The sequence below is a fragment of the Podarcis vaucheri genome (genome assembly GCF_965113315.1).
Source record: "Podarcis vaucheri genome assembly, chromosome: W".
In the NCBI taxonomy this organism is placed as follows: Eukaryota; Metazoa; Chordata; class Lepidosauria; order Squamata; family Lacertidae; genus Podarcis; species Podarcis vaucheri.
Window position 1 is genome coordinate 19,964,535 of NC_138757.1, and position 22,402 is coordinate 19,986,936.

The 22,402-nt window shown below is 43.1% G+C and overlaps 1 protein-coding gene across 4 annotated transcripts; it reads right to left on the bottom strand.

The window, feature by feature from the left end:
• Positions 1–692: 692 nt before the first annotated feature.
• Positions 693–16,811, bottom strand: LOC309523306 (RNA-binding motif protein, X chromosome-like). 4 transcript variants are annotated; one of them, XM_082207102.1, is made up of 11 exons: positions 16,538–16,811; positions 16,246–16,352; positions 14,835–15,003; positions 13,768–13,887; positions 13,014–13,128; positions 10,286–10,411; positions 6,604–6,704; positions 4,158–6,126; positions 3,790–3,812; positions 3,674–3,690; positions 693–987 (listed from the first exon to the last, which is right to left on the bottom strand). In XM_082207102.1, exons 1-8 carry the CDS (start codon positions 16,644–16,646, stop codon positions 5,816–5,818), a joined length of 1,158 nt encoding a protein of 385 aa, XP_082063228.1. In that variant the 5' UTR covers positions 16,647–16,811; the 3' UTR covers positions 693–987; positions 3,674–3,690; positions 3,790–3,812; positions 4,158–5,815. The 4 variants fall into 4 exon arrangements, with proteins under 4 accessions (XP_082063228.1, XP_082063227.1, XP_082063229.1 ...); XM_082207101.1 differs by having other exon boundaries at positions 3,674–3,812; XM_082207103.1 differs by lacking the exons at positions 3,674–3,690; positions 3,790–3,812 and having other exon boundaries at positions 6,604–6,689.
• Between the last annotated feature and the right edge of the window lie 5,591 nt (positions 16,812–22,402).

Genomic DNA, 22,402 nt, shown 5'->3' on the forward strand with positions numbered 1-22,402 from the left:
CTAAGATTCCTTACCCAGTGTGTAAAGAATGCATCTGCCAGTGTACATTCACACAATGCAAAAATATGTGTATCCAATCCCAATTTAAAGGGGAACTCAGACCCATCCCAAATATGCTGGGCAAGGTTACAAAATGAACAGATAATTGACACTTAGATCCACTCTGTTACCCTAAACCAGGGGTGGGAACCTCAGACTCAGGAACTGAATGCGGCCCTTCAGACCTATGAACCCCCTGAGACTCTCCCCAGGCCTGTTCTCCAGTGTTTTTCACTAGAATGCATGGCTGAACAAAGCTGTGCCTCTTGTAGGCCTGGATGGAGATGTGTAGAAATGTCTAGACTTATGCATGACAGACCCTTTACAAGCTAGAATGTTACAAGCATTTAACTTGCAGGATTTGAGCCATTTTTACAAACTTTGTTTTTAAAATTTTCAATAAACAAAACATAACATACATGGTTGAAGCCTCCTAGTTGAAATCCTGCAAAGTTAAAAGCAAGCAAGGCAGAGAGCTTAAAAGCGCTTTTTTTGCATTGGGAAACCCCAATGCAAAGAGTTTTTAAGCTCTCTGCCTTGCTGGGGATGGGGGTGTTGAAGCCCTCTGGAAACCCTGGGATGCTCAAGTGTGTGGGAGTTCCACAGGCTAGAGAGTGTTTTTGCATATACATGGAACCAAACTCCTGCACAAGTTGTCATCATATAGTATTGTACTGCCAGAGTAGAACATTACATGCCAACGTTTGATACACAGTATTTGTAAGAGGGCACAAACAATCTGTATCCAGGTGTTTCTGACATTTAGGCCTCTTCCTCTTCTCTTCTATGAACATCCAATGCTCACAACAACGACTGACACTGGCATTTAAGATCTGACTTCCCTCTGAAATGTCTTCATGAAACACTGTAGACATATTTAAGTTGCTCAGCAGCTGCATTCTCCATGGGCATCCATTCTTCAAATGTCAGTCACAATTAACCTTGTACCTAAGATAAAGAGAGTAACATTAGCAGTGCCTCGAAAGGAAGTTATCAGAAAACTATGATTTGCTCAGGGGCAGTCATGAATGGGTGTGCTTTGATGCAGATAACAAACTCAAAATACAGGCTGTATAAACTACGATGGTCTACTTGGAAAAAGTGTTATTTTACCGTCACAAGCGGGCACACGATCCTTAAGGGATAGAAGAGGCTTCCTCTAAAACAGCACAGCCAAACCCAAAAATATTAGACACTCAAGGATCCTTATTAGGTGCAATGTGGCTGCTGAAAGCCTTATTCTACTCACTGCTAATGTTTGTTTTTTGCAACTGTTCAGCTATGGCAAGCATAGACAAACTAGGCCCTCCAGAAGTTTTGGGACTACAACTCCCATCATCCCTAGCTAACAGGACCAGTGGTCAGGGATGAGGCGAGTTGTAGTCGCAAAACATCTAGAGGGCCGAGTTTGCCTGTGCCTGAGCTATGGCATCTGCCCACTACCTTTCCTTTTGGGTGGAGGGAGGGAGAGAGAGAACTGAAGTGTTTTTTTAAAAATTCTGGCAAGCTTCCCTAGGTGGGTGACTACCGTAAATTCCGGCGTACAAGGTGACTTTTTAACCCCGGAAAAGAGCTTAAAAGGTCGGGGGTCGCCTTATACACCGGGTATGGGTGGCGCGGAGCAGAGCTCGCCTCCCTGCTGCTGCTGCGGTGGCGGCTCCGAAGCAGCAGCAGCAGGCGGCGGGCTCAGCTCCGCGCTGGGAGAAAGCCACCCAGTGAGGAGCCCGCCCCCCCAAAGCGGCAGGCTCAGTGAGCGGCAGGCTCAGCTCCGCGCCGGGCGGCTTTCTCCCAGCTTGGAGCTGCCCAGCGTATTAGGCGACTGGGCTTCTAAGACAAATCCCCAAATTGCAGCTGCTAATTTGGGGGGTCGTCTAAAACGCCCATAGGGACGTGGGTGGTGCTGTGGGTTAAACCACAGAGCCTAGGATTTGCTGATCAGGTCGGCGGTTCGAATCCCCGGGACGGGGTGAGCTCCCGTTGCTCGGTCCCAGCTCTTGCCAACCTAGCAGTTCGAAAGCACGCCAAAGTGCAAGTAGATAAATAGGTACCGCTCCGGAGGGAAGGTAAACGGTGTTTCTGTGCACTGCTCTGGTTCGCCAGAACCGGATTAGTCATGCTGGCCACATGACCCAGAAGCTGTACGCCGGCTCCCTCGGCCAATAAAGCAAGATGAGCGCCGCAACCCCAGTCGGCCACGACTGGACCTAATGGTCCCTTTACCTAATACACCCAGTCGCCTAATATGCCGGAATCTATGGTATATCTTTGCCACGGATGTCTTTTGTTTTTAATTTCATCTTGCTATTTTTCTGCTGTTTTTATTTTATTTCATACATCACCTTGGGACGTATGTGGAAGGTGAAAAATAGTAATACTCCCAAGACTACTGAACAGCATGTCTGAAATCCTGGTCAAAGCTTTTAACCAGTTTTCATCAGAGATTAAAGTCTACAGCTTTCTATGCCACCATTAAGGGCATTCCAGGTATCAGGGCAACAAGTGAACTGAACCCTGACAGCATATTTAACTGGTATTGAAGTCACCATCCCTAGTGGAGCCTCTTCAAAGCTTGCACTCATATCAGTGACATCTGCATATTATTTTGCTGAAATGCCATTCACAGCTTGCCTTTAAAAAAAATCTAGTTTTCGGGGGGCCGCTAGGGGCGCCTTGAAAGATGGCCGACAATACCATCTCTCCGGCTTGCACGAGGTAATTAGAGGCCGATTATGGGGAGTATATCAGTCTCATTCATTTTCCCAGGGGATGGGAAAATGCTGCCTCGCCCGCGGTTTGACCATAAATCACCCCCGAGTTCGAAAGAAGGAGGGGGTGGGGGCACTAGGCGGAAAGCCCTTGTGCGAGTCCTGGAACTCCCGGACGCTACTTTCAGGAGCGAAACTGGCTGCGTTGCTTAAGAAGAAGAAAATTTGGAGAAGTAAACGCACATGCTTCGAGCGAGGTCAGGAGTGTGTTATCTGCTAAATAAATCTACCACTGAAATGATGAAGCGATGGAATGAACTGAGGACTATATCAAAGAAACACAACTATGTTGGTATGTGAAACGGAACGGAAAGGAGGGGGAACTTTCTGCTTTTAAATATGATTTACCTTGGCAGGGGGTTGGACTCGATGGCCCTTGTGGTCTCTTCCAACTCTATGATTCTATGATTCTATACCTAACAACCCCCCCTTTAGAAGAACTGCCACAATGACTGACAGCAAGTGAGATGGAAAAATAAACTGTGTGGAAACAAAAAATGCTAATAAAAGATTTACTCTGTGGGAGATCTGGAAAGAATGGAGGCTTTCTTGTGGGTAGTTACAAAAGCGATCTGCCATTAAGGGGCAGACCTTGCTGCAAGATTTCCAGTCATAGGGAGTATGAGCCACTGTTTTGTTATCAGGTTGGATCGTAAATTTGAAAGGGCAACAAACCTCCTGAAAAGGCTGATTTATTGTGCATAAGGTCTGCAAAAATTAAAGAACGGACGCTGAGACTGTATTTCATCAGAATTGTCTAAAATGGCGACTGCCACTTGAACGGACTCTTGGATGGATTTATGTGAGATGAATTACGGGAAAGCATTTCAAAGTTCACACAGAAATATAAACAAGGCTGTTTCTTTTACCTCGCTTGTGGAGACAACTCGGAGGTTATTAAAAGAAAAAGGATAATGACAAGGAGATGAGAAGATAGGACTGTGAACATCAAAGCAGCAGAAATACAAGATGATTGGACTCCTACCAAACTCGAAGCATGGGTACCCCCTACAAAAAAAATAAAATTCGGCTTAACATTTGGACTTTGCGATTTGAATTGATATAATTGGGAATATGATTGGATATGATTGGTTTGATAAATGGAATTTTAATAAAAATTATTTAAAAATAAAAATAATAAAAATCTAGTTTATTCTCTCCTCTTCCCTCAGAAATTTGCAAAGGCTAGATTCCAAAAAAGGGTGGTTATTTATTTACCCAAATTGAGCAGCCAAGAACTCACCACAAACTTCACTGAAGGTATCAGCAATTTAAGTTGTACACTCTATCTGCCCATCTTTAACTTGCAAAAAGTATGCAGTGTTCCTAACATTGCGTCCATCCACAGCTTACCTGTTGTACTATTAGAGTAGAAATCCATGTTGTCCACCAGCACTGCCATGTACCAGGTCACATATTAAAGACCACTGTCATCCTGCAACAATTAAAACAGGCATGAAAGATTATTCTAGCACAAACTGCCCAAGCCCCTCACCACCCCCAGAAACACAGCAAGAATGCCTGTGTTTGCCAATTAACCTGCTTCAAGCTCTGATGCTTTAAGTTTGAGAGGTGGAAGGTTCACTGGATTGGAATGAACAGGAATGGCTTATGGATTCTCATTTCCTTTCCAATGGTGCTTTTCGTGGTAAATCCACAACCTGAGTGGCATGTTTTAAGGATTATAGCAGAACTTTATTTGGAGATCTTCAAGTCTTACTACATTTCAAGAGCATCTTTTGGACTTCCTGGCTGCACCTGGATCATGACAACTTGCCACAGGTTCTGCTATTTGTATCAAAACTGCCCACCTGACTTAGTACAAAGAAGTCAGGCATCCAACTAAACATCAGGTTTGTATTAACGGCTTGTCTGTAATTCCCCAAGCTGGTATATATTTTGGCTATTTAAGCCAATTTCTGATTTGCTAGCATTTTAATTTCCTAGTATAGTATAGTACAAGCAGTTGTTTTTTTAAGTTCTTCCTCGAAACATACTGGGCAAAAAATAACCCCTCCCAACCCTTTAAAGAAATGTTGTCTACAGTGAGTTGCTTTCTTAGTGTTGCTTTCAAAAGCTTTGTGCCATAATACAGTTTCATCTAAGATAAGGTTATGTTGAATTTGTAAGGCTTCGCCTAAGGCTATCCAGCAGTTTTTCTATTGGGTGCTGCTTTAAAATTTAAAAGAGCTTCCATTGCCATGATGTACAGCAAAGATGTTCCTTTAAAAATGAGACACTACAGGATTGCAAAAATTTGAAACAGTAAGAGCAAGTACTGTTTTGCAGCTTCTTTGATGGAACTGGCCAAACCTCTTACACATCTGTAGCTTGCTTACTACAGGTTAATATGTTATTTTGGGGGGTGAGGTTCTTGCAAATTCCCAAATGAAATATTTAGAAAGGCACAATGTACATTCAGCATTATCCGTATGTCATTTGGATTTAATGACTGAATGGTATCCTGAATTTTTAAACAAGACTAAATTAATTTTCTATTTTGGAGCATTGTGTGCATTTCAGCATGGAGATGATGTTTTAACATTTTAGTCTGGCACACATCCCACCACCCTCCAAAAGCTAAAATGGGTTTGCTAGAAAGAAGGCACATGTTTGCATGTGTAGAACGATCCATGGCCATTTTAGATGGCTGCACATTGTACGTGAAGCCTTAGGGTTGCCGGTTTCATGGATGAGGTGAGAGCGTTGCATTTCAGGGTTAACCTTTACTTTAAGAACTTACAACACTAGTACACAGGCTAAAAATGTCATACATTAACACCTGCATTCTGAGACAAATCTTAACAATTTTGAAATGAAATTAAAACAAGTTTACTTTCTCCTCACCAAAAAAAAAAAAAAAAAAAAAAAAAGTAATGGAGGGGAACTTAACAAGAAACAATAAAAAAGATAAAGATAAATGTTTCAGTAGTCCTCTGGAGTGGGGATAGAACTTCCACATCTCATTTGTTGGAGGAAAAAACTGATTTGGTCCAGCACTTTTAAAGGTTTCAGTATCTGCTTCGGCCTCCACCTCTATCAGAGCGGCTCCCTCCACGGCCGCCACCTCTGGGTGCTCCGCGGCTGGAGCTGCTGTAAGAATCACGTGGAGGAGCATAACCCCTTTCCATAGAAGGGGTGAGGCCTCTGTCTTGTCTTCCCACACGATCCCGGCCACTTGAGTAGACATCACTTCTGCTGCTTGAGTAACTTTCTCGACTTCCACCATACCCATCTTGGGTGTTCCCATAATCGTCATAGCGACTGCTTCCACCATAAGATGGAGGGGGCCCTCGTGCAGGTGGAGCACTACGTGAGTTACCTGCAGGTTCAATGGTCAGGTAATAGGACAACACTATAAATCATATCACCACAACTTTACATCTAAGTTAAAAAGAATTTGTATCAATGGTGTCTGTTACTCTTTTGTATTAACTGAAAGTTTTAATATACATTTGGCAGGGGGGTATCGGATAGTGAATGAAATAAAGACTGTTTGAAGACGATATTTCTCAAGGCAGCTCTTTTCGGGATTATTCCAGAACAGCTTGGTTTTTTTACAACAGAAATTCCACCATTTTTTTTCTCCAGTGATAGATGCAATTCAGAACAGTTGAACTTTTGCTTCGTTAGTTTATGGGAAATGTAATTCAATCATTTTGTTAAAAATGAAGTAACGGTGTATTTTCACTGCAGTGGACAAGCCCAGAATGCCAATTCCCCACTTAAGTAGATGCAGTCTATTAAGTCAAGAGTGAGGCCTATTGAGTTTCTGAAGACCTTCAAAATAAGCACTTACCATAACTCTCATAGGAATTTTTGTATGAGCCCCCACTTGGGTGATCAGAGTAGTCCCGGTCACGCCCTCCACAGCCATCACGATTACTGTAAGAAGAATAACTGCTGGGGTTTAGTACAGGCCATTGCTATAATAATAATAACAACAACAACAACAACAACAACAACAACAACAACAACAACAACAACAACAACAACAACAATTTATTTATACCCCGCCCATCTGGCTGGGTTTCCCCAGCCACTCTGGGCGGCTTCTAACAGAACACTAAAATACAATAACCTATTAAACATTAAAAGCTTTCCTAAACAGGCTGCCTTCAAGTGTCTTCTAAATGTCGAGTAGTTGTTTTTCTCTTTGACATCTGGTGGGAGGGCGTTCCACAGGGCGGGTGCCACTACCAAGAAGGCCCTCTGCCTGGTTCCCTGTAACCTTACTTATCGCAATGAGGGAACCGCCAGAAGGCGCTCAGCGCTGGATCTCAGCGTCTGGGCAGAAAGATTGAGGTGGAGACGCTCCTTCAGGTATACTGGACTGGAGCCATTTAGGGCCTTAAAGGTCAGCACCAACACTTTGAATTGTGCTCGGAAACGTACTGGGAGCCAGTGTAGGTCTTTGAAGACCGGTGTTATATGGTCTCGGCAGCTGCTCCCAGTCACCAGTCTAGCTGCCGCATTCTGGATTCATTGTAGTTTCCGGGTCACCTTCAAAGGTAGCCCCACATAGAGTGCATTGCAGTAGTCCAAGCGAGAGATAACTAGAGCATGCACCACTATGGCGAGACAGTCTGCAGGCAGGTAGGGTCTCAGCCTGTGTACCAGCTGCCCTAGACACAGAATTAACCTGCGCCTCCATGGACAGCTGTGAATCCAAACTAACTCCCAGGCTGCGTACCTGGTCCTTCAGGGGCACAGTTACCCCATTCAGGACCAGGGAGTCCTCCACACCAGCCCGCCCCCCTGTCCCCCCAAAACAGTACTTCTGTCATTTCAAGATTCAACCTCAATCCATTAGGCACCATCCAACCTCTAACCGCCTCCAGGCACTCACACAGGACCTTCACCGCCTTCACTGGTTCTGATTTAAAAGAGAGGTAGAGCTGGGTATCATCCGCATACTGATGAACACCCAGCCCAAAAGCCCTGATGCTCTCTCCCAGCGGCTTCATGTAGCTGTTCAAAAGCATGGGGGAAGAGGACGAAACACTGAGGCACCCCCACAAGTGAGAGCCCAGGGGTCTGAACACTCATCCCCCACCACCACTTTCTGAACACGGCCCAGGAGAAAGGAGCGGTACCACTGTATAACAGTGCCCCCAGCTCCTCTAGACGGTCCAGAAGGATGTTCTGGTCGATCGTGTCAAAAGCCGCTGAGAGATCCAGCAGAACTAGGAAACAGCTCTCACCTTTGTCCCTAGCCCACCGGAGATTATCAACCAGTGCAACCGAGGCAGTTTCAGTCCCATAGTGAGGCCTGAATCCCGACTGGAAGGGATCCAAATGGTCCGCTTCTTCCAGGCGTGCCTGGAGTTATTCAGCAACCACTCTCTCAATACCTTGCCCAAGAATAGAAGATTTGAGACTGGGCGATAGTTGGCCATGTTGACAGCATCTAAAGATGGTTTTTTAAGAAGCGGTTTGATAACTGCCTCTTTCAGCGGGTCTGGGAAGGCTCCCTCACAGAGAGAAGCATTCACCACCCCGCAAAGCCCATCACCCAGCTAGCTTTTATAAGCCAGGATGGGCAAGGATCAAGGAGACAGGTGGTTGGTTTCACTCGTCCAAGCAGCCTGTCCACATCCTCGGAGGTAACAGATTGGAATTGATCCCACACAACTTGACTAGACAGGACTCTAGCACTCTCCCGCCCTGGCCCTGCTCCCACTGTGGAGTCTACCTCTTCCCGAATCTGAGCGACTTCATCTGCAAAAAACTTTGCAAAATCATTGCAGGAGATCATTTGGCCCATACTGGGCCCCGATGGAGCAGGTGGTTCCGCTAAATTACGAACCACCTGAAAAAGTCTCCTGCTGCTGTTTTCTACAGATGCAATAGAGGCAGTGAAGAAAGTCTTCTCCGCTGTTGCTCCCGTCACTTGGTAGGCTCGACACTGAGCTCTAACCCGTGTCCGGTCAGCTTCAGAATGAGTTTTCCGCCACCGGGGCTCTAGCTGTCTCAGTGATTGTTTCATTGCCCTCAGATCCGTTGAAAAGCATGGGGCTGTCCGGGCTCCATGCAATCGGAGAGCGTGCTTCGGAGCCAAACAGTCAATAGCCCTGGTTAACTCCACATTCCAGCGGGCCACCAGGGAATCAGCTGAAAGGCCATCAACATGGGATAAAACATCCCCTACCACTCTTTGGAAACCATTTGGATCCATTAAGTGGCAGGGGCAGACCATCCGAATTGGTCCCACCTCCCTGCAGAGGGGAAGGGTCACAGTGACTTTTGCACAGAGTAAGGTAGACCTTTCACCTACACCCTGTTCTTCCTCAAAAGAATCTTAGATTTGGTTCCCAAGCAGTCTCCCATCCAGGTCATTTTGAGATGACCCACCCTTTAGTCCCAATACCCTGCCTGACTCAGTCTAAGTACACAGAACTAAAATAATCAAAGATCTATCTATCCTTGCATCAATTACCCCCCCCCCACACACACACACTATTTCCTTTGTGTCTACATAAGTCACTTGGGGTAAGAACTAGTCAAAGCTGTTCTTTGCAGAGCATCATGAATATCAGGGGTGGTAGTCAGAAGATAGATCTGGATCTATTAGTAGATTAGCAAAGATTTGTGATTCCCAATTATAGCAGCAAAATGTAGAAAGCTTGTGGCAACCATTAAAGGATCTGTGCGTAGAACATGAGCGCTGTTCAGCTGAACTCCTGGGCTCAAAATTCTTTAATTCCAAGTCCATCATTTACACTAGACTCCTGTTAATAGATTCCTAGGTTTTAGTTCCAAATAAAGTATATTCCAAAAGCCTGAAGTCTGCCCCATCCCTGATAAACATTGATGGTGCTATAGAAAATAATGACATATAGCTTCCCATAGACCTACATTATCCACCTTCACATGGCTGGCTAGTGGCTTTAGAACTGCTTAAAGAAATCCAACAATTGTTCATTGGTTTCTCTTCTGTAACATAAGAGGGATACACATGTTCTTGTAGCACCTTAAATATAAACAGATTTAGTATGGCATAAGCTTCCATGCACCACAGTCCACTTCACCTGACACATGAAGTACTATCCTTAGTTGCAAATAGGTATAAGACTTCAGAAGTGTCTGATGAAAAGGACTGTAAGTCCACCAAACCTTCTGGCATAATGAAGCTGCTCAAGGTGCGACAAAACACTTGTTATATTATTGTGCTTATCGTTTGAATCAAGTACAAAGAAGCACACTGCAAACTGAAACATAATCTGGACTAACTTGTTGAATGAAATATTAAAAGATTTGTTTGAGAATACACAAAAGTGAACGTTAAGTACCTGTAACCTCTTGAGGGATAATCATCACGTGAACGGGAATGACCAGAGTCACGGTAGGCATAATCTCTTGGAGGTGGAGTATATTCTTTTTTGTCTCTGGAACTTGCCAATTGAACAATGAGCTTGACTAGCTTGTTAATGGAATATGAGAGATTTGTTCAACAACACACAAAATCGAACATTAGCTACCTGTAGCCTCTTGAGGGGTATTCATCACGTGAACTGAAGTGACCATAATCACGGTAGGCATAATCTCTTGGCGGTGGGACATAATCTCTTTTTTCTCTGGAGCTTGGATAGTCCCGACTTGAATAGCTATGGAAATGAAAACTGAAGTATTTTTTCCGATAGTGAAGTGCAGGAGCTCCTCATAACAGCTCACAGCCATACGCTCAAGCAGAGTCCTAATGCAGCAGCAGACACCCTACCACAAAGTGGAGGAGACGTAGTGTAACATCTAATTAGACTTGGCTGACAAGTCACAGAATACTGAACTTCAAAAGGACCCTGAGATCAGTGCAATTAAAGCACTGAAGATGATTCAAGAGTTTGGACAAGTTGCAGGTTTCAAATTGAATAAGAATAAAACCAAAGTTTTAGGAAAAAAATTAACAATACATGAAAAACTTAATTTAGAGGAAACCACAAGGCTGAAGTTTGTGAAAAAGGTGAAATATATGGGTGTAAATATGACTGCAAAAAAACTGAATTTGTACAAAGACAACTATGAAAAGTTATGGAAAGATATCAAAAGGGATTTGTATATCTGGACAAGGCTGAAACTATCTTTGTTGGGCCAAATTTCTGAGGTAAAGATGAATGTATTGCCTAAGTTGTGATTCTTGTTTCAAGTACTTCCTATCATGGATAAGTTAAATTGTTTAAGGTAATTGTTTTAAGGTATTATCTAAATTTATCTGGCGGGGGGGGGGGGGCAGAATTAAATTTAAATTATTAACAGATGTGAAAGAGAGAAGCGGTTTCTCCCTGCCAGGTTTAAGGATTTACTTAGAAGCTGCAGCCTTTTGCTGGCTGAAATAATGGTTTTTATTGGAAGATACAGATGTTTTAGATTTGGAAGGTTTTGATAATGTATTTGGTTGGCATGCATATTTATGGTACGGCAAGATAAAAGCTCACAAAGGATTTAAAAATCATATAGTTAGAAAATCTTTGTACAATGTTTGGATGAGATATAAGGATTTGTTTAGAAAGGAAAACACCCAGGTGGATATCACCATTGGAAGCTAAGACCCATAAAAGGTTGGATATGAAAGACACGTGGTTGAAGTATAATATTTTGATGGAAGTAGGGGACCAATTTAGATTAAAATCTTATGATCAGTTGAAAGATAAAGTAGATGATTGGTTCCAGTACATCCAGATAAATGAAGTGTTTAAAATGGAGAAGAAAATCGGTTTTCAAACAGAGAAATCCAATCTGGAAACGGAATTACTAGATACAAAAACAAAAAACCTATCTAAGATGTATAATTTATTGCTGGAATGGCATACGAAAGATGAACAAGTGAAATCTGTAATGACTGAATGGGCCAGGGATGTGGGGCACAGTATCATGAAGGTGGATTGGGAGAAATTGTGGAAAAAGGGAATCAAATTTACAGCTTGTAACGTATTAAGAGAAAATTTGATGAAAATGATGTACAGATTGTATTTAACACCAGTGAAGTTAGCAAAAATGTATCATACTCATGATAATAAATGCTGGAAATGTAAAGAAAAAGAAGGAACTTTTTACCACATGTGGTGGACGTGCCCCAAGGTAAAAGACTTCTGGGAAAGAAAGGATTTACAATGAACTGAAAAAAGTGTTGAAAAACACATTTATTAAAAAACCAGAAGCCTTTTACTTGGCATAGTGGGGGGTGAAATCCCCAAAAAGGATGTTACTTTTTTTCTGTATGCCACAGCAGCTGCAAGAATATTGCTAGCAAAGAATTGGAAGAAACAAGATTTACCAACTATCGAAGAATGGCAGATGAAGATGATGGACTATATGGAACTTGCCAAACTGACTGGGAGACTCCAAGACCAGAGAGAGGAGACAGTGGAAGAAGATTGGAAAAAGTTTAAGGAATATTTGAAAAAAATATGTTAATATTTAAATCTTAGAATAGCTTTGGAAGTGGATATAGGCTGTAGGGTTAGAAATAGAAGCTAGTGTATTTTAAAATAGTATTATTTGTAAATGAAATGTGAAGATTTTTATGGTTAAAGTAAGTGTGATGATAAAAAAAATAGTTAGAAATTGTGATATATGTAAACTGCTAAAGATGAGTTAAAATGAAAATCAGATGGGGGGACTTGGGGAAGCCCACCTAACAATGTTTAGAAAAAATAAGGATAAGACAAGAATGTTTGTATTGTTTGTTTTTCTGTTTGTGTTGTTTACTTGTGTTATAAAATGAATTTTTTTTTTTAAAAAAAAAGACAAGTCACAGAATACTGAACTTCAAAAGGTGGTGTAGCCACTAGCATCTTAAACTTGGGTTGCAGAAACCTGAGTTAACTTCTCTGATTAGCATTTAGCTTTAAATAAGAAATACAACCAATTCTACAATTAATTGCTACAATTTAAATGACTAGCATTAAGTACAAATTCAATTAAAAGAAAGAAAATATCCACCCACTTTGATTCTCCTCGTTCTTCCTTTATGCAGGTAACAAATTGTTCATAAACAGTAAACACCGGAAGCCTCATTATCTCATTGATTTGCCAGAACAAATCAATTGTCTGGTTGTCCTGACAGATGGGACACGCCCAGTCCAAAAAATGTCCCAGATGTGCTCCCCCTACACCCTTTCAATCAAATCACTGCTTCTGCAATAAAAATGCAGTAGGTTCAATAATTAAGTTCCTTGATCTGAAAAAATATCCAACAGGGTTTGATTTTACCTGTCTTTAGTACTGTAACCATCATCTCTTGGAGACAGGTAGACATCTCTTCGTGATGGCAGTGGTTCTCTGCGTGGCGGTCCTCCATAACCGTCTCTACCACGTGAGAGGGGTGCTTAAGTAATCAAGCAGAAAATGAAATATTTTTGAAATAAAGCCTTCTGAAAACAAGGTATTAGTAGAGAAAGTTGTTCCCACCATGAGCTAAGACCACACCATACTGAATCAAACTTTTCTGTGGTGGTTTAAGTTCAATACAACCTCTATCAGCAAGATGAAGAGATAGCAAAGTCCTACATTATACTGAAAGAAAGGTTGCTTTCAGTTCTTCCAAACAGAGGCCTAGTCAAACTAAGCATACATCAACAAGGGCTGACTAGTGAGTATTTAGCCCATATTCTACAACTCAAGAATCCTTTTCCAACGTGTTGCATAGGACTCACATGTGGAGATATGCTGAAAACCGAAGTCATCCAGCATAACTAAGGAGTGTCAATTCATACCTCTTAATCCAGCAAGGGGTATCTGCCCTAACACAGAGACACTAGCGGGGACTTGCTCCCAACATAGCACTGCTGGAGGGTCCTGGAAGCAGCACAACTAACTTGCTATTTCTGAGTGCCAGTAAAACTCAGCACAGTTGTAAAAGCCTTTCTTCAACCACCACAGATTTGTGGATCCATGCAATGGACAATAAAAAAATACTTTATTACATTTACATGCTGTTTGGCATCAAAGTGATTTAAAAAATTACCTCTGCCTCCCATTCCACTACTGCTACGAACAGGTCCAGAAGGAGCAGGTCTTTTAGGTGGTGGGCCACCGCTATGTGGGGGTGGACCCCTTTTCATCGGTAGAGGGCCTCTAGAAGAACCTAAAAGATCAGCAATGTGCCAGCTAGATAGCAGAAACAGGATCCCTCAGACAGTTCTGCCTCACTAGGAGCACAATGTACCACTGTGGCAGTACCCATGATACACACAGAATATTCTACACTGTCCCTTCCCAGAGAGAGAATGTCATTTGGAACAGAACTGATTCTCAGCAGCTCTTTCCGATAATTTGAATAACTATGATTTTACCGTTCTGTTTTCATGAATTTGTTGTTTATTTATTTGCTGCTGTGTTTGTTATTACAGGGATTGCAATACTTGTTTTTAAACGTTACTGAAACCGATTAAATAACTTCTGCCTAAACTTGCAAAATTTCAGTTAAGGCAAATTGCCAATTTGCTTAACATGAGATTAATTCCTGGCCCAATTTCCAAAATACACCTCAATGTTTTAAGCAAGCCTACAAGTTTGCTAGCTTCATCTCTATACTTGAGTACATCAAACACAAGAACAGCATTCGTCCTGTGAAATAGCAGGTCGGCAATCTTTTCCCAAACTTCCAAAAGGGGTAAGATAACCACCAGAAATTCATCATTTGTATTGTGTCTAGAGCTGGGCGATATATTGGTAAATTGTCTGAAACCAGTATGGCATTCAGATCGCAGTATCTGTTTCAGATATTTTTAGGGGCTCCTTGCCCCTCAGCCAAGAAGTTTAAGGCAATATGGGGCCTTACTTAACTGCATGGCATATGTATCTAGGCTGTTTATTCCTCCCCTAAGGTGGAGAGAAGCGGCAGCTAAGATATATCATGATGTTTGGAATGTAGCAGTATAATACAATATTTAGCTGCTGATATATAAAATGTTGAAAACCAGACACTGCACAGTCCTAATTGTGTCTTGATTTTGAGAGTAGGCTGTAAACCAGCATTCTCTATGCAGTGTCTTGTATGCTGCCCAATTACACATGGGAAAACACACATACCCAAATAACTCCCTCTTGAAGGGGGACCCCGTGTTCCACTTCCACCTCTTCCGCCTCTAAAACCTCTTGGAGGACCTCTGCTCCTTGGAGGGGGAGGGGGCCCACGTCTACCGGTTTCAAAGGATGGCTTGGTAGCTTGTTCAACTTTAATTGATCTTCCGTCTAAAGACTGAACAAAGGAATCTAACTTAACATTAATTGCAAATGCTTCTTTTTGTAGGACAGAGTGCCTCAGTTCTTATCCCTGCTATGGTTTCTAGCAAATACGTTTGGTTTTGTATTATGCAGATAAAAACATAATTTTAAAAATGAATATATTGCTTTAACCCCACTTTGTAAACCACTCTAGGATTTAACCAACCAAGGTGAACTTAAAAATTGAACACCCATATTCTACGGCTACATGCTTTCAGTATGTCAATCTTATTTGTTTACATACAATTCTTCTAGATCTTTAGTTTCCAAGTGCATTCAAACCAATTTTCAGAAGCAAAGGTTTTGCCATGATGTGCATATTAGTTTCTGTTTTGCCACTGAGCAGCTGCTTAGAGTCACAAGGCTGTACCTATGTACAGAAATTGGGTTTGTACTGAGATTGTACTGACATGCTGCCCAGTGGTGTTCACAGAAAGGGGGAGGATGTTAGTTTCTGTTTTGCCACTGAGAAGCTGCTTAGAGTCACAAGGCTCTGTTTACATTCCAGAGACAGTCCAGACTGTTGGAAGTCTCACGGGAGACTAGAGGCGGATGTGACGTTAGTGGTTTCCTGTTTCCTTTGTTCCTTTGTTTCAGTTGCTCTCTGCTTTCATGGAGAGAGGATGTATATTTCTTTGCTGTCTGCGTAGTAAGAAATAAAGCATAGCATGTAGCCATAAATCTCATCACTTCTGCTGCTTTGATACTCTGCTTAATGTGGGAACGTGCCTTGGAGCCTTATTAAAGGCTCAGGTCGTTAAACACGTTGGGAGGCGATTCCGAAGGACTCAGGGGAAGAAAATGAGCTTTATCAGCTTGGCCGAGCGGAGATCCCGACAGTGCATGTTATTAAAAAATAACAGTCACTACAGGTATTTTCTAGAAATAATTGATTGAGCCATCACAATCAGGAAGCAATGCTGTATTATTTAGGCAGTTCTTGAGACATCCAGTTTCATTCTTAATTTAAGAGTAGCCCATAGAATGCCCATACTAGCATTCTTGAAGAAAATAAGCCATAAGGCTTTATTTGTCTTAAAGCTAACCCTTAACATCCTTAAACAAATTCCCTTAGCATCCCTAAATGCTATTACCCAAGCATTCACTCCATTATAACACATCACCGAACTTGTCTCATTAATAAAAGCAACCCTGTCAATCAATCAATCCAATCACCCTCAGCTTGACATTCTGCAATTAACACATTAGTTCCTACCTTTCCATTCATATCTCTGGCAGCATCCTTGGCATCTGCTGGACTCTCGAAGGTAACAAAAGCAAACCCTCTTGATTTGTTGGTTTCACGGTCTTTCATAAGGAGAACTGAAGAAAGACAAAAGTGTTATTCCACTTTCATCTTAGAATGGTGTATCCCAAGTTGTACACAAGCCTGCTCAGAACTTCTTAGAGGACATATAAGCTCTATCACTTCAACTGATCAAAGCTGTAAAATTCATCAAAGCAGACCTTTAACTTAATATTATGCCCTAAAAAGGCTGTGTGCTTACCCTCTACTATATGGCCATATTTGCCAAAGACAGATTCAAGAGCCTTCTCATTAGTCTCTGTGTTCAGCCCACCAATGAACAGCTTGCCAGGACGATCTGCTTCAACCATTTTTACACAGTTTGGGATCTGGAACAACACACATTCAACTTGAAATGAGAGAAGCTTGAGTCCTTTGGAAATATTTGACAAAACAACAGGATAAATTCTCAGACAGCAATATGCAGATATTGAAAAATCTGATTAGGGCTTGATGGTCCTTATCAGCTTGTCCATGCCCTTAGTTGCTAAACAGAAATGGCAGCATCCTTTTTGTGGTGACCAAGGCCTTGCTTAAAAAGGTAAAGGGACCCCTGACCATTAGGTCCAGTCGTGGCTGACTCTGGGGTTGCGCGCTCATCTCGCTTTATTGGCCGAGGGAGCCGGCATACAGCTTCTGGGTCATGTGGCCTGCATGACTAAGCCAGTTCTGGCGAACCACAGCAGCACACGGAAACGCCGTTTACCTTCCCGCTGGAGCGGTACCTATTTATCTACTTGCACTTTGACGTGCTTTCGAACTGCTAGGTTGGCAGGAGCAGGGACCGAGCAACGGGAGCTCACCCCGTCGTGGGGATTCGAACCACCGACCTTCTGATCGGCAAGTCCTAGGCTCTGTGGTTTAACCCACCGCGCCCCTAAGGCCTTGCTTAAACGCATCTAATTGAGAACAAATATTGACACTACAAACACATTGCCCCAAAATACAGAACAATGGCCCTTTAATTACTACCTGCAAGCAAAAGCTCTAATGCAAGAAACTGTTACAATTTTTTTAAAAAAGAAAAGCAAACCTACTTTAAGATAAGGAAACATTCACAGGGAAATAAAATACAACAGCTCCCCTATGATTTTTCAAAAACTGAAAAAGGTTGAAAATGCACCACAGTGGTTACTACAAAGGGAGCCGTCTCCCACATGGATGTTTATTTATTTTGCTTTTTGTGAACTTTACTGAAATTGATTAATAGCAAAACATTATTTTGTATGTTATGTCCAAATACACAAATAAAAATCTGTTCAAACTTATACAATTCCTTTCACCATACATTATTATTCATATACATAAGACTTCCCATCACCCCCACTGTATTTACAGTTTCTTTTTTCTGTTGTACTAATAATTGTTACTTTGTTCTTTCTATGTTATCTTATACTTCCTTACATCTTTTTGTATCCATTTGCATTATCTTTGCTATTTTACACAGAAATATCCCACAGGGATATTTAAGTCGGCCCCCCACATGAATTTTTTTCCCCATTAAAAGGAAGGCGGGGAAACTACTTAGCCCTTTTATTAAGACAAGGAATACATTCAGAATTCTACCGAACAGTTCACTAAACAATGATATAAACAAGCAACTTCTGAATATATTAGATCACCACTATGTTGTATGCTTTGCAATGTTTCTATACTCCACCATCACAACATTATTGGCTAAAGGCTCAGTGAGGAACTTTCAGGATTAAAAAAACTGTGTTCAACAAGGTCCATCAACAGCCCAATCCTACCCACACATACTTTGAAGTAGCAAGCTGACCCACATTCGTAGCAGGGAGGGAGAGCTTAAATCAATTTATGATGCTTAAGCACACCAAATGACAAGGAGTCACTGCTCTTAACTCTGTTATATGAACTACAACTTGAGGAACTTACACACAGTAAGCTGATTGGTACATGCAGCTCAGTATTGTCTGCTCTCCAGGGTTTCAGGGGTCTTTGCCAGTCCTGCCTAGAGATGCTGGGGACAGGACCTGAGACCTCCTGCCTGCCAAACAGATGCTCCACCACTGAGCTACAGCCCTTCCCCTAAACATGAACCTGAGGCGTTTGCTTTCCCCTCCTCCATCCTACACCTTTTAAAATTTGTTTTTAGACTCTTAAGCCCAAGGACAGCGGCTGCCATCATAAAGATTTATGCTTTTATAATAGTGATTTTATAAGTCGCTCTCAGAGCCTTTCTTGGCTACAATAGAGAGGGGGGAGGGAAACTCAGAAATTAAAGAAAAGCAAGCAACTGAATATACACAAAATGACAAAAGGCCACATTCAGGTAACCCTGCGGCCGCGCATGCGCGACGCTGAGACCGCCAAGAATAGGGGAGGAGGTGAAAGCGCATTCCATTAAGACGCAAGAAAAGAACGAGTCGCGCTTGCGCAGTCGCGGTTTCCAGCGCCCACCCTGCGCCCTCGCGCGTGATGCGCACTTCGGAGAAAGGGGAGGGGGCCACAAAGGAGGGGCTGAAGGCGATCGCAAAATGGCGGCTTTGGCGACCCTCCCTCCCTGCCAGCCCAGCCCAGCCCCCCTTCTCCTCCCCCCTCCGGCTCACTTTTCCCTCAGAAAAGTTCCCAAGGCGCTTCCCAAGGCGGCAACCGACCCCCGCCCGCCCCTCCCTCACGGTTTAAAATGGCGCCTCCGTATGAATGAGAGGAACGGGCGTTGAGAGGGCGTGTGCGTATGAGGAATTAAAAAGGAATAAGCGGCAGATCGCAGAAGACGAATCTCTCCCCACGCTCACTGCCGCCGGTGTAGAACAATTGGTGTGGATAGCAAAGGGCAGGCGATTCGAAAGGCGTGCGCTTCTCTCTGCCCCCCCCCTCCCGCGCGAACTTACCTCCAAAACGCTAGATCATCAGCAACAACGCACTGAGAAGGAGGTAAGGCGCCGAGGGCCTTTATATAGCTGAGGTCAGCACATTCGTCTCGAGGCCAGAAAGCCCGGATGTAGGAGTAAAAAGGAATGGGACGGGGCAAGGGGGGAGCAGGGACACACCGGGCAAGATAGGCGTGGCCTTTTCAGATAGGGGGGCAGCTTTCTCTGGAGAACTGTTGGTGTGTGTGCATAAGAAAGAAAGAAAGAAAGAAAGAAAGAAAGAAAGAAAGAAAGAAGGAAAGAAGGAAAGAAGGAAAGAAAGAAGGAAAGAAGGAAAGAAAGAAAGACTCAATCAGCACAAGCACAAGAATATGTAAAAAAAACAAATGGGGGGGTTCTATATAACAGTGCAAAATGGTCCCCGACTGTACTGTATTGTTGCATGCCACCCCAATCTCTGAGTGGGGATTCCTGGAGTTTTACACAGGGTCTGTGATTTCTTCTGAAAATGAGGCATTGTGTTGTCTTTCTGATATATGGGTAATTTGCACATACACTATATACAACCTTGATGGCTCATCTTCCAGGCCATTACCTCATCAGGAAACTGGCCTGTCTTATGTTTTAACTTTTCCTGGATCCAGGGATTCAGGAGACTTGCTTAAATTCTAGCACTTACTGGACCCAGGAATATTATATACTATTGTATTGTAATAGGAATTTTATGGTCTTAGATCTATGGTAATGTTCATAAGTGTACCAACCAAGCACATTGATAGGGAAAGGGGGGGCATGCCTTCCTTCAACCTTCTACCGGCCACCAGAGGGTCCGAGGCGATGACCTCAAGGGCTCCCAACCCCACGTGGACCCCTCAGCCCCCACACCATTACACAAGCACCACACTCTATCCCAAGCCCCATAAATAGAGTGCCTTTTCCCTTTCCTACACCGATCCGCTATTACGGGCGAAATAAGCCCAAATTCTTATGCCTCTTTCCCGCTCTATCTTTACTGTGGGCTGACCGTACGAAGCTGTATTCCCTATTCCTTTCAATGGCTGCGTTCTATCCAATCAGAACCATGCATTCGCTTTGCAGAGCTAGCTCAGCGAGCTCCTGCACGCCTAATTTAACCTCTTGACAAGCTGCTGACGGCTCCCCACTGGGAGAACAATGGAACCGAAACTTGTGAACTCATAAAAGTGTCAAATCTTGCTACAATGTATCTATTCTGTTTCCGACTTCAATCACCAATATAAAATGGACTAAAAAGGACTAAAATCTTTAGAAATTTGTATAAAATCAACCACAACTCCGATTTCCTTGCTTTTGGTGCCGATCGGCTCAGTCTCCTCAGGACTCCATGACACCTCCCCTGCCTCCATGATCCCTAGAGCGAGGCGTCACGTACTCAGGAAGACCCTAATCTGGTCAAATCGCTCTGCCAAGCCTTTCCTCTGGGCAATGCCAGGTGACAGACCATGCATACATGGACCATTGTCTTCTCATCACCGGCACTCAGGAAGTGCTTATCTGTGCATATCTCCAGCTCTGCATATTCCCCCTCCCTCCTCTATATGTTAATCTGGTGTAACCCAACCTCTCTTTAATGTATTCATGATGTAATCTGGTGTAACCCAACCTCTCTTTAATGTATTCATGATGTAACTGTGATGTATTTTGCACTGTATTCTGGGACATGGAGGGAAGTTTCAAAAGTTCATGTCACCCCTTTCTCACTGTTCAATCTCGTCTTGAACCTGTTGCGCAATAAACTTGGATCTTCTGCAGTTTGCTCCTGTCTCCAGCTAAGCTCATTTTCTTCCGCAGGGACCCGCGGACTTAGTCCGACGAGCTGGGTGGCAGAGTAGCCCTGCACCCAGATTTTACCGTAACAACATACATAGATCAGCACAGGAAGGCCAACCTGGAGCCATTTTGATTCCTAAACTGACTAAATCTTTTCTCTGCAAGGTCAAACTGGAAAAGCCTCCCCATTGTCTCTTTCCTCACAAATCCTGTCTTAAGGGTATGTCTGTGTTTGAATAAGGTGTGAGCCTGTGACCTGGCCAGGAACTAAGTATTTATCATTACAAAAGACTGGCCAGGCTACCCAGGAAATCCAATCAAGTAACCTGCTAGACAGGAGATAAACAAGGACAAGAGATAAACATTTAAATTTCTGTTTAGACCTCCTTCTGTGATGTATGTATGATGTTTCTGGGGGTGGTCTTGATCTACAGGATAGGAATTTCAAAAGTCTTTATAAGGCTTTGCACACCATTTTTCTGGGTCCTCCTCTTTTCCTGCGTGTGAGGGGAGCACCCTGTTGCAACAGATCAATAAAGATCAAGCTTACTAGCTGCTTTGCTTCTCAATATTCTCTGGTTGGCATCTGTTATTCTCTCCTACTGAAGCCTTATTTCGCCAGGGAATCATTGTGCCCGCGTCCCCAGGACCAAAGAAAGAGTAAAATAACACCAGGAAAGTTTCTTCTTTGGAGAAAAGGGTTTTATCTGTGCACAGAGACAGCCAGCAGAATATCTTCTGAAATCTGGCTGCAAAGTAATACACATCAGCAAACTTTCTTATACCTGAAAGCATTCACCCACCTCTCAAGACCTCCCCCAAAACTTCTCCAATCAGCTGGCAAGTTTTCACTTATTCCCTTTTAGGGCATATCTATATTGCTTGCTAAGCACTTCTGGCTAAGCACTTCCTCCTCTTACCCCTGTGTGCTTTTCTGCTTGCTTAGCAGTCCCTCCCCTCTCCTTCGTACACGTGTCCTTTTTTGCTAGCTAAGCAGCGCCTTGTACGTGTCTATTCTTATCTTGCATTACTGAAGCAGGAAGCGCAAGGCAGGAAATGGCCCCATAGCCTGTCTGGCCTTTGGCTTGACCACAAATGCAGAAGTAAGTTTTGCAGAAACTCACAATGTTTACTTAATATGAAGATTAACCCTTCACTCCATCCTCTTCTTATGAACAACCTAATACTTAGGTTCGTTCTGGAGTATGGGTCTATAATCTCTCATTAAAGCAATCACGCGGGGTCCCATCATGCTAGACATCATTCTCTGTAACATGTTTTGCATGCACTGCACCAAGCAGGGGATACAGAAGCAGAAAAGCAATAGAAGCATTATTGGGCCCACCAGCATAGCCAATATCCTCCCCATCAGTGGGAGACACCAACTGCTTGTTTACTGGTAGGTTCCCTTTTCTGCATCACAC